This window comes from Chaetura pelagica, unplaced genomic scaffold (genome assembly GCF_000747805.2).
Source record: "Chaetura pelagica isolate M959 unplaced genomic scaffold, ChaPel_1.0 scaffold455, whole genome shotgun sequence".
Taxonomy (NCBI): domain Eukaryota; kingdom Metazoa; phylum Chordata; class Aves; order Apodiformes; family Apodidae; genus Chaetura; species Chaetura pelagica.
In genome coordinates, this window is record NW_009953483.1 from 226,603 (window position 1) to 239,744 (window position 13,142).

General features: G+C 40.3%; 1 protein-coding gene across 1 annotated transcript in view; it reads left to right on the forward strand.

Moving 5' to 3' along the window:
* The window catches only part of HECA (headcase homolog (Drosophila)), a 17,948-nt gene extending 12,690 nt beyond the window's left edge, over window positions 1–5,258 (forward strand). The window contains exons 3-4 of the mRNA XM_009998541.1: window positions 2,505–2,659; window positions 5,094–5,258. Of these exons, the coding sequence (XP_009996843.1) occupies window positions 2,505–2,659; window positions 5,094–5,258 (320 nt within the window). The remainder of the gene's footprint in view (window positions 1–2,504; window positions 2,660–5,093) is intronic.
* The last annotated feature ends 7,884 nt before the right edge of the window (window positions 5,259–13,142 follow it).

Consider the following 13,142-nt stretch of genomic DNA (forward strand, 5'->3'; position numbering starts at 1 on the left):
TAGGGAAAGCAAGCTTTTAATGTGGTGTGTTGAAGCAGCAATGGTGTAGTGGGGGATTTAGAATTATTTCCCAACTCCCAGTTGTTTAGACTGCATCCTGATCATATCCCAGCTCCAAGCTGAGTAGAGAGCTGAGGTATGTAATACTTTTCTCTTCCTAGAGGAACAAACAGATGTGGGCTATGTTTCAGCATTTCCTGAAAGCTGTGTCCCGGAGTAAATGGTCAGGGTGGCACGTGGCAAAACACGCCCATCCTGCAGCCCACTGGCAGCCAGCATGGCTAAAATAAGTCAGAGAAAGTATTTGTAGTTTGGTGATCAAAACCATAGAATTATACATTGAAAAGTGTGTTGGGAAGGCATTAATGAGAGGTGTTTTAACACTTGAGTTTCTCTTCTTTCAATAAAATTTGTTGTATCCCATGCATGGTCATAATCTGTGTTACATAACATTCCTTTGCGCAACAACTTCATATTTTAATTATTTATTTTTTTTTAATCACTGTGCACTGTCACTAAACTGTATTCATGCTAACATTACTGTTTCTGTCTTGCCTAATGCACTTTAAAGAGAAGACGTGATAGGCAAATACACAAGTTAAAACATTTCCAAGGTAATCAGAATATACGTATATGAGATAACAGAGCTTATTTTTTTTGGTAAGGAGGAATGCACAAATGTGCTTGTCATTTTATCAGTACTAATAGCTGGTTTAGTAATACTGAAACTTGTCACTTGTTAACATTTGCCACTAAGAATGAAACTCTGTGAATGTTGTTTTTAATTAATTGCCCCTTAACCATTGGGTGATAGCTTTGAAAAACTTACTCAGACAAGATACCATTAATAATCAGTTGTTAAAATTTTTACCTCCTTGTCCTGAACAAAACAGTTTATTATCAGGCATATGCTTTGAAATGAAATAAAGCTTGCAAGTTGTTGTTCCAGGGTATTACTTCCTCTTCAGTACAGAAAGCCATCTCTCTTATTTCAGGCATGTTTAAGATATCAGGTACCTTGTTTCCTATATAACAGGGATCCTGAAAATTAAGTGTCGGGAAAGTGCAATATTTTAATGTGTAGGAGTAGTGCAGAGCTTCAGATGAGGAGAACTATTTTGTTTTCCTGCATAGCACAGAACTTGTTTTTGTGGAAGTATTTGAAAGTCTCTAATCTTGAGTGTTCACTTTAGGAACAGTGTTTATTATATTTACACTGTAGTCTCACCACATTGTATTTTCTACAGCTGAACACTCCGATGTGGAATAACTCATTTTTTATCAGCTCATACTAGCAAGTTTATTTGTATAGATATTTTAATAAGAATCTGCTTTGTCTTCTCATTTTTCTAAAATAGTTGGCTTAAAAACCAAGACAAGTTTAAAATTAAGCCATTAGTTTTCAAGTATCTGGTATGGACTAATGGTTAATATTTTATTCCTTTTTATCTAGAGAGAGTACAAGATGTGTGTGTTCTTTAAATTACAGGTTGTGATGTCTTCAGTACCTGGATGCTAAACAGCACAAATTGTAATCCAAAAATATGCACACGTATTATATGCAGTCCTTCTTAGTAGCTGGTCTATCACTGCAGCACTACTTAACTTTGTCTTCTGTAGTGGTGCAAAATGTGGTATATTACAGAATAGCCAACTATTAAACTACAGATAGATTCAATCACTACAGATCAGGCTTAATCTAAATGCCAGATCTTCATAATTTGTGTAGGGCTTTTTGTTTTGTGTGAAATTTGCATCTTGGATTTTGCATTGGTGAGTTTAGTCACATTTACACGAAGAAAATATTTCATTTTCAAGTCTGAGCTGCTTTATTTTTTTGGAAGTTGATATAATGCAGTTTTTAAAATCATTGTGGGTACAGAGCCTAAGGTCACGATAGAACTTTATAGTTCTGAATGGCTTGTTAAAGTCTGTGTATGTGTAATATATAATGCTTTTAAATATACTTGTAAATTAATGGTCAGGAGAAAAGTACATGAAAGTAAATTGCTCTTCTGGCTGTTGTTTTTTTCTGTGATGAATATTAGGCCCTTAGTTTCCTCTTCACTGGCAGATTTTGGCAAGTTGTGAAATGAATCTGTACCCAACTTGCTAATAAGCTTCAACACTTCTCCACTTTTTCTGTCAGGTGGGGATGAAGCTAGGGCACATTCCTGGTTTTGGAAACACTGTGGCAGATTATATAGCTTGAGCTGACATCTGTTCATAGAGCTTCAGCAACTCCTTTTATTTTGCTAAGGTCTACCAGCAAGTGGTGGAACAGAGGGTGGGCAGGGTGATTACTAATTCTTGAGTTTTGCTTCCAGTCAAATCCTTTGTATTTCCCTCAGAGAAATGTTTTTTACTTTATTATTCACACTTTAAAGCTTTAAAAATCAATAAGCTGTGATTTTTATCACTAAAGGGCAGGTAACACATTGCTGGAAATGTTTGTTTTAATCCTCTGTTCTAGTGTCCTTAAGAAATGTGTTTCCTGTCCACAGGAAGGCTTATGCACCTCTATGCTGTTTGTGTAGACTGCTTAGAAGGGGTTCACAAAATTATCTGCATTAAGTGCAAGTCCCGCTGGGATGGAAGCTGGCATCAGCTGGGAACTATGTACACCTACGATATTCTGGCAGCATCTCCCTGTTGTCAGGTTAGTAACCATGAGTAAGTAAGACTTAGAAGATGAATTTCCAACTGATTATAAGTAAAGCCAAGGTTTGTGTTTCTCTTCTCCCTTCCCGTCTTCCATCCTTCTTTCCAGTCTGTACATATGAGTGCTGTACAAGAAAGCTGGCGGAGTCCCTGTCCCTTTGTCTTAGCTTACAAGGTACAAAGGCCCATTGCCAGACAAAAGCCAGTGCAGTGATCGTTGGTTAACATTTTTAAATAAAGCCCCTTTAAGTGCATTCACAATTAAATTTTATGCTTAGAATGATGACTAGCATGTATGTTTGGCATCAGATATAATTACAGTCATATTTTAGTAACAATTGTACGTTTTTATCAAATATTTAATGTACTTAGGTATCTTTTACTTGCTTGAATCGTGTTTTATCATAGGAAAATAGTAGCAAAAAAGCCAAGAGAATGGAAAGGTCTAAAGAGTCTTTGTGCTTGGAGATTACCCAGCTCTCCTTCATCTTTGCTGCATCTAACTCTGCTGGTGCTATTCTGCCACAGCCTGAAGCAGCTTAGTTTTCATTAGTTCTTGCCTAATCTATACCTTCAGTGAGAAGCGTCCAAGGCCTGGAGTTACTCCAGAGTGGACGTGTCCCTGAGGCAGCAGGGTGGTCAGTGTCCGAGAGAATTATCCACGTCATGGTGGGCAGAGAGCACTTCGGTTGTGCAAGTCGTGTATGGGAAAAGCTCTTTGGGAATGGCTCGCTCAGGATGCTTGAGAGGTGGCTGTTTGTGTTTGGACACACAGATGTTGTTCCTGGGCGAGAACAAGAGCCTCACAGAGATGCATTCATTCAAAGTATAATAACTTCATGGGACTGTGTGTACTTAAGAGCAATCTAAAATATAGTTTTGTCAATATACAAAATGCCATTTCATTTTAAATTTAACATATTGATGAAAATGTCTTGCTCAAAGGACAAGTGCTATTGCTGCTACTGGATAAAATTACATTGATAATAATTGTAACTAAAGACAGAGGTGCTTTTTGAGACTGGAACTTTTTTTTGAAATAAGGACTTTTAAAAATAAAACAGTGATGCTGACTTGCTAGCTCTACAAAAGCCAGCAATTTTAAATCTGTGTTGCTTCTGTTCAATGTACAAGACAAGAATTAAGGTCTCATTATACAAGAGCCTTAATTATATGATTAATGGACAGTGTGACAGTACGTGGAAAGTAACAGAACTGACTATAAAATCATTAGCTGCAGTGACTGTGATTGCCAGATAATACGCATTATTGTTTCACTGTGATTGTTTCAGATGATTCTGTGCTTACAGAAGAATGACATTTAAATAAGATATATAATTTAACTCCAAATTGCATTGCTAATTTCTATTTTGAATAATTCCCTACCTTATTTCAAAATACGCAATTACACATCACAAATGTGCATGTAGGATAATGAACTGCAGCCACTGTCAGGTTACTAGCAGCTAGCAGATGTGCTGGACAGTAGCAAGAGGGAAAACAACACTTTGGTTAAGAAAATGATACAAATCCATGCCCTACTTGATTGCATGTCTTAGAATTTCTGCTTTTTCAAGCAGAGCAGATGGCTTGTGGACGTGATAGTTTCTTTCTTTTTGAGCCTTGTTTCAACAGCAATAGTACTTTAATAATTTCTTCCTCTCCTTATCCCAGTAAAATTCCTTAAATCAAGATTGCCATAGAAATCAGCCAGATTTCTTCTGAAGATGTAGGGTTTTTTGTTACTGCTGAGCATTAATAGCTGTCCTCACATTTGACCTTTAGTTATTTCTCATATCCCCACCCCATTAATGTTGGTCCTTTCTCAGTTGGATTTTGTAGAATAGTTCATGTGCTTGAAGTGATATTTAGTTTGTATAATCTGTTATGTATTACAAATGTTGAAATAGATACCTAAAGTGAGATGATACCATGCCATGCTAATAAAATTGATCAAGTTATACAGTTGTTAAGCCAAAATATTAAAATGCTGATACATTTCATAGACAGATCGTGTTCAAATGTCAACCTAAATGCTTGAATTGCATGGTACAAATGTAAAATTTCTCTCTTTGCTTTGAGGCTTCATTAATGATTTATTAAGGATTGAGGAATCCCCAAAACAATCGTGTGTATATAAACTTTGAAATTCTCTGCCTCATGTCAGTCAGAGTGGGAGGCAGCTTACTCTCCAGGATTTGGTGGTGGTATTAAATGTGAGAAACATTGTGTATGCCTGGGAGTTATCACTCCGGGTGAGGGATATCCTTACCAGCAGGTCCCTGTACTGCCACATTCCTGACTTCCCCCCTCTCCTGGGGTGGGCAGGGCAGGGGGCTGTGTGTGATACTCGCTTTTTCAGAGGCCAGAAGTGGTGGAGATTTTAGTTATTTCAAAAAGGGTTTTTTTGTTTGTTTGTTTGTCTTTTACAGGCTCGACTGAACTGTAAGCACTGTGGGAAGCCAGTAATAGATGTACGGATTGGCATGCAGTATTTCTCTGAATACAGCAACGTTCAGCAGTGTCCTCACTGTGGAAATCTAGACTACCACTTCGTGAAGCCATTTTCTTCATTTAAAGTTTTGGAGGCTTATTGACGAAAGCTTTGCTTTAGTAATAGCTATTTTATGGGTATTTCAACTTTATTACATATCTTTTTATAGAATTCATTCTGTGATGAAATTTAATTTTTTTTCTAACTGAAAAAGCAGCTTCTTTGTCTGTGTACATATTAATATGTATATATACATGTTGTTAAAACTAGAATTCTCCTGACAAGATCTCTGTGAAGGCTGGAGACAAGCCAATTTAATGGCCTTGGAATATATCCCACGTGTGGGGTAAATTTCAGCTAAAAATGATTTGGTTTTTTTTTGTTTTAGTTTGGTTTTTGGGTTTTTTTCTTGTTTTTTTTTAATTATTATTGTAATACAGTTTATAGGAAGGGCTTGTGGAGACGTACAGGACAGAGAAATATGTCTGATTGGAAAGTGGGTAACTGTAGAGGGTTGTTGCCCTTCCAGTTTGGTAGAAATGGGAAATCCTTGGAAAGAAACCGTCCCGTTACTGTTGAATTAATTCAGCCTTTTGCACTGGTTCCCATGGGCATAGAAGCTGGCACTGCACTGCCATGTCACTTCAGCAGGCTTTCTTTCAGATTTTCTGAGATGGGGTAAATTAAGGTGTTGTGACAAGTGAATGTAAATGTTTGCCAGAAAATGCAATCTTGAAACAAATCAAGATTTTTTGGCACAGTGTCTTCCTGCTTTGTGCATTGGGTGAGCATTGTCCTCACTGATAGACCATAGGCAATAGTGCTGCTTCCACTGGGGCTGGGCAGGTCATCTGGTCATACCAAAACAAGCTGGAGATCTTAACATGCTTTATTTAAAGGTGTTTCTTCACAGACATTTTAGGGAAGGAGAAGGCGGAGCTGAATGGGGATGTGTTTGTATGTGTCTGCTGGAGCCAAGGCTTTGCTGCCTGCTGCAGACTGGTGTGGAGGGAGTTCCATCAAGTGGGACCTGGGCTGTCCAACCTGTAAGAGCTGAGAGGTACTGAGTACAAAACACAGCACTGCTTTTTAAAACAACTGATTGCTGAACCCTTGTCTTTCAAAATTGTATTAAGTCCAGGATCTAAAAATCTGGAGACTTTTTAAGAAAGCAGACTTAGCATATTTACTTTCTACATGCCTCTGTGCTGTACATAATAGACTATGCATTAGGCATAGTCTGAATTTGTGTCAGAGGGCTTTGCCCTTTAGACTCAGCAGTTGTTTTTTGGTTCCCATTTCTCACTTCTGTAATTTATTATTTTTTTTAAATAGGTCATGGATCTTCTGCTTGGTTTCTCAAGCCAGTCGACATTTATGGGAGTGTTTTGTTTGTTTGTTTTTGTTTTTTCCTCCATGGTGTGTTTATGGAGTGTTTGTCCACTTGAGAGGTGTGGGTTCTGTTTCTGTTCACAAGGTGGGATTATTACTTGTTTCTTCTGAAGTTGTTTGGTTTTTCCCAATTAGAATCTTTTTAAAGAGTGTCTCTGTTGAAATAAAGATCTTGAAAATGGCCCTGATACTCTGCCACCCTGGGAAAGAAAACAAAAAAGGCAGATGCCAAAAAAGCATGGACTGAGAATTATGCTTTCTGCTAAGTTAAGGAATTAATGTGCACATAAAACTCCAACTGCAGAATTAGCTCATTTTAGCATCAGCCACTCTTCTAGTAATACCCGAGCTGCACAGAGGGCTTATGTTGGCACAGATCATAGAATGGTTTGGGTTGGAAGAGACCTTCAAAGATCCATCTAGTTCCAAACCCTCTGCATAGGCAGAGATACCCCCCACTAGACCAGGTTGCTCAGAGCCCATCTAACCTGCCCTTGAACACTTCCAGGGATGGGGCTTTCACAGCTTCCCTCGGCAACCTGTGCCAGTGTCTCACCACCCTCACACTAAAGGATTTCCTCCTAATGTCTAACCTAAATCTACCCTCTTACAATTTTAATCCATTACCCCTTGTCCTCTCACTACAAGCCCTTGTAAAAAATCCCTCCCCAGCTTTCCTGTAAGCCCTTCAGATACTGGAAGGCCACTATGAGGACTCCCTGGAGCTGCCTTTTCCATGCTGAACAACCCCAACTCTCCTAGCCTGTCTTCATAGGAGAGGAGCTCCAGCCCTTTGATCATCTTTGTGCCTCTCCTCTGGACTCTCTGCAGGAGCTCCATGTCCTTATTTGGGGGACTCCAGAATTGAACATGGTACTCCAGGTGGGGTCTCTCGAGAGCCGAGTAAAGTCACAAGAAGTTACCTACAAATCAATCCAAGAAAACATATTCCTTCTCTGTCCGCTTATCTACTGCTTGAGGAAATGCCTGTTTTCTTGCAAAACACATCTCTCGACTGGAGGCTAGCAGCACATGCAGCACTGTAAAAATGACCCGTGATGGAAAGATTCCTCTGAACTTTCGCTCCAAAGTAAATTGTTCCTAAGTTGTAGAGAATGCTTTCCCTGCTTCTTGCTGGTTCTTAAAACCGATCTTGGGTTACTGCAAAATGTATTTTCTGTAGATTCCAGTCAAGCAGTGAGGCCTGCCCTTTGGCCATGAGAGTTTCAGCTGGGCTTTGTGTAAGTACAAAGGCAGAGGTAACTTCTTTGGCACCTAATAGCGACTTCAGAAGTTAAATGAGACAGCAGTTTGATTGCTGTCCATCTTGACAAGCACTGGAATTAGCCATGAGCTTTCAAATGTGTCAAAAGGGAAATTATTTCCCTCGCTAGGGAGCTGCTTGCTTTGCTTGTTTGGCTAAAGTTTACTCTTCATTACCTTTCATTTTTCTGATGCTGTGTGTTCTTTTAAATCTGGCCTGTGGTCAGATTAAATTGTGCCTGAAACCTGTTTTGTAAATGAGAATACAGTCCTCTGAATTTGGAGACTCATTCTACTCCTCTTAAATGCACGATACTCCTTGTGATAGTTATAGGAGTTGCATGTGCAAATGCTTTTCTTTCCAGTAGTTAACTCTGTTTTCCATAGGAGAGGCTTGCACTTAGATAGACTTCATATTTTGGATGTGTAAAAATGAATTCATCCATCACTAGGATGTTTACAAGTAAATTTTGATAACCATAACTAACATAATGGACCTCTTTTACATGTGTAATTTGACATCTACCCGTAATCAGCCTGAAATTCGTGTTCTTTCTAATGCTGCGGAGTCATTAAAACAACAGTGTTCTATAGGCAGCTCACAGACTATCCTACAGTCTATTTGCATTAATGTCTCCAGTAGTGAGCAGAGTATTAAAAATTAATCTAAGTAGGAGAACAGGGAATATTCCAATTTCTTCCTTCCCCCCAGCATATACTCTTCATTTTGCAGGCAACCGAGGACACGTGTAAGGCCACTGGTGAGAAAACCCCTCAAAAAGATACTTTTCCATAAAGGTTTCTTGTTGAGACATTTTTGGATTGCACTTTTTCAGATGGAAGAATATGTACATAGCAAATGAATGTTGATGAAATTAAAATAATTGGTTATGATATCATTTGCGTGTGTTCCTAGAGAATATTTTGTTGTGACTTCTCTGTATTAAAAAGTAATAAATACCAGACAGCTAATGGTGTGGGTTGTTCTTCCCCCGTTCTTCTCTTGATTAGTTTCTTACACCTGCTCCTTGTAGAGACTTAATCTAATCACCTTCAGTTTTGAAGGCCACAGTGAAAACAGGTTCTCATTGTCAACTAAAACAAAGCTTTGACGTCATTTTGAAGACTGCTATACTGAAAGGGGGTGTGGGGTGTATCACAGAATGTTAGGGGTTGGAAGGGACCTCGAAAGGTCATTAGTTCAACCCTCCTGCCAGAGCAGGATCACCTAGAGAAGCTCACACAGGTACATGTCCAGGCAGGTTTTTAATGTTCCCAGAGAAGGAGACTTAAAAACCTCTGGGCAGCCTGTTCCAATGTTCTGTCACTGAAAAGTTTTTCCTTATGTGTAGTGTGTCCCATTGCCAAAGGAAAGTCCAGTTCACTTTGTTGACATTGGAAATGCTTATTCATCATAGCATGTCCTGCTCCAACTGTTTTGGAAACACCCAGGTGCTGTGCTGGGTGCTGCCCTAGCTGCTGCCAGTGAGGATAGATAGAGGGCAGAGTGCTGAATCCTTCACTTCTGGTTGAATATGTTAATGGTAAAATGACTTCTGGTGCCTAAGAAATAGCAGAAGGGCTTCTGCAAGGGAGGATGCAGTACAGTAGCACTAGGAAAAAGGGTTTCCTGTGTTACAACTGAAAGCTTCATCTGTGAAACCCAGTTGCACTGGAAGGAGCCTTAAATCCTTGCTTCGTGTGTAAGGTTTTAGCAGTCTGACTAATCATCTAATCCTGCATTTTAGCAAACCTTGCTCCATATGCTTACAGCATGGTTTTTCAGCCTTTGCATATTACCATAGAGAAGGTCAGGAGGGATGTAAATGATCAAGGCTATCTGGACATAAAAAAGGTAAAGCAAATACTGCCACAGAGGAAGGAGGGCAATGCCTCTAGATAGATGAGATGTGATTTGGAGATTGGAAACACTCTAAACATCCATCTGTAGCTGTTTGGTTTGGTTTTGGAAGTAGATACTGTGGCTGGCTGTAATAACCTTCAAGCTGAAAAAACTGTTGTGTTAATTGTGGAAAACACTCTGGATGGCTGCCTCTTCAAATACCAGGATCTGTTTATGAGGTGGAAATGTAAATAAGCTACCATCAAGTAACTGTAAGTGAACATGGTGGTTCCATACTGATATCTTGCTGCAGGGATTGTAGGGTATGATTTAAGCCTTAAACCTGTGGGGGAAAACTAAATGAGAACTGATACTTCGGGAAAGCTCTTTCCCCAGTTTAATTACTGCAGTCTTTACCACTTTTTTTTGGGAAGCATATTGTACTGAGCACTGAACTGCAGAACTTAAGGTTTGATCTGTTGCAGTAATTACTGGTTTGCTGAAAGAAACTGAGTAGCCCGGTGAAAATGTGGAGGAAAGAAAAAGTCACTTAAAAATCTTTTCAAGCTGTTACGTGATACAGTATGTTGGTAAAATATGGGTGGCACAGGCAAATTGGGTTAGGAGCATGCCTGGGCTCATGTTCCTGCTGGAGGCATCTCTGATTGTATCAGTGTAGGGGAATGAACTATTCAAGCTGCATATGTGTGTGGGCGTGTGCACCTAAAAATACATGCCCAGGTTTCACACAGCTATATTCATATTTGATTTATTCTGTCAGTATTCTGTGAAACAGTTGCTGTTCATTCTGATTCTAGTAAAACCTGGCCATATATAACAAAACCTGCTTTCCTGTTAAGGCTACAGCTGCTGTGCTTTGTCATTGACTTGGTACGTGAGTATTTTTTGGCCTTTAAGATACATATTAGTCACCAGAATTCCTGCATATTTACATTTCATTCATTGATGTCCAACCAACATCAATGGGATATGCAGAGAAACTACAGTAGCTGGTAGAACTCCTTAACTCACAGACTGCCTGATGTGATGCTCACGTGAGCAAAGCCTGCGGGGCTGAACCAGCCCTGGTGGCATCCAGGAGTACCTCTGAAGCCATGTTCCAAGAAGAAATTTGCTTCTTGCTTCCATGAAGAAAAATGTTTCCAAAATGTACCTGCTTGGAGTGCTGTATACTGAAAAGTTTACATCTGGCTCCAATATATAACGTAACCCTGAAGCTACTCCGTTTTGTTAAACATGCTCTGCACTTGTTTTCTTGTGAGAAAAATGCGTGTGCAGATCACATCCATCTTACCTCTTCTGTGTCCCATTTTCCTGGCTACGTAATCATTTAATGAGCAGTTGAAAAACATAAAATCTCCGGCAAGATCTTTTCAAAATAAAAATCTCCCTGGTTATCCAGACAGAGTTACAGAATTACAGATCAATGCTGCCTTTGTGTGATGCCTGCGTGACTCTTACTAATAAGTCATAACTGTGTCATAACTGTGAAATGGAGTCTTTGGAGATAGAAGCAATCCAGCCATAAAAGCAAGGAGACTTAAATAATGTAAATTGCCAATTGCCAAATACTTCTGCCTTTTTTTCCCCCTTTTTTATTTTTTTTTTCCTTCCTTCAGTGCCTGATCTTTTTGGAGTGTCGTTGATAGTAGGCTCAGTTTAATTGCCTGGGATTTGTTCTAAGAAACATCCTTGCTAGCTGACTACTTGTAAAATGTTCATGAACCTTCCAATCCCCAATGGCAAACTGATCTTTCATACAGAATCACAGAACAGTTTGGGTTGGAAGGGACCTTAAAGATCATCTAGATCCAACCCTCCTGCATGGGCAGAGACACCTCCCACTAGAGCATGTTGCTCAGAACCCATGCAACCTGCCCTTGAACACTTCCAGGGACAGGGCTTCCACAACTTCCCTGGACAACCTGTGCCAGTGTCTCACTACCCTCACACTAAAGAATTTCTTCCTAATGTCTAACCTAAATCTCCCCTCTTTCAGATTAAAACCATCACACCTCATCTCCTACATACCCTTGTAAAAAATCTCTCCTCAGCTTTCCTGTAGGCACCCTTCAGGTACTGGAAGACTACTATAAGGTCTCCCTAGAGCCTTCTCCAGGATGAACAACCCCAACTCTCTCAGCATGTTTTCATGGGAGAGGTGCTTCAGCCCTCAGATCGTCATTGTGGCCCTCTTCTGGACTTGCTCCAACAGGTCCATGTCTTTCTTTTGTTGGGAGCCCCAGAACTGGACACAGTACTCCAGGTGGGGTCTCATGAGAGTGGAGCAGAGGGGGAGAAACCTCCCTGGACCCTACTGGCCACACTTTAATGCAGCCCTGGGCTGCAAATGCATGTTGCTGGATCATATTGATCATATTGGATCTTATCAACCATCATCAACCAACATAATCATATGTTTAGGAAGCATTATTCTACTGGCACAAGACACAAATACTAGTTGAGGATGCTCAGCAACTCTGAATTGAGCTCTTCCTTTCCCATGTCTTCTATAAGACCTGGAGGAAGGTAGCACCTCAGAGACCTGCAACAAGAGGAACATCAAGAAACTGAGTCAGAATCAAAGATCAACATCTTAGTAACAAAGGAATATTTTCTTTAAAGCTTCATTTAAATGATTGCTATGGTTACAAGCTCTGTAACCAGGATACTCCAGTTTCACAAATAGTAATTGACTTCAGCCTGCTTTTTAATCTCAATTTTCTGCCAAAGAATATATTGAACTGTGTGGGAGTCTTTCATCACCATGGGCCAGCCTTTCTGTTTGGTGCAGGCAGCACTAGATTTGCTGGCTGGGCTGACGGTGGAGAGGGAACAGGCTGTGGACATTGGCATACAGCTGAGGAGGACATCGGAACCCAATGGTCAGTAGTAAAATACTGTGTAAGCTGTAGGCCACTGCTGAAGGTGGTGTGGGAGCCAGGTTGGTTGAAGTACAAGTCAAGTGCAGAGTAAGGGGTGTTTCCTGTCAAAAGGTTTATTGTGGTTTTTCCTAATGTTTTGATAAGCAGTCCTCCCTTAAAAATGGGCAGTGTTTGTACCTTGTTGAATTTAACTTCCTGCAGCTCTGGCTGGAAGAATCCCTGTTCGCCTTCACCCATGCTGGGGCTGAAAGGATGCTCAAAGCTGGGTGTTGTGGACTTGGTGGGGTCACGATGTTACTGCCATGGTGTGACTGTGACTGCCTAGGGCAAGGCGTCACACCTGTGGAGGTGGAGCAGCTGTGTGGCAGGTGGAGCAGGCTTTCCCAGCCATCTTTCTGCTCTTTGGGAAGATCCCAATAAAGTAGCTTTCAGAAGCTGCCCCTCTGTGGCTGAAACACATGAGAAAGGAGTAGCTTGCAGCAGAGCTGGGAGGCCAAGCCAGGATTTTGGCAGCGTAGCTGCCCTCTGTCTCCTGGTGCTCATGGAAATGGTGGTGTGCCTGTTTATGCCTGGAGAGGATTCA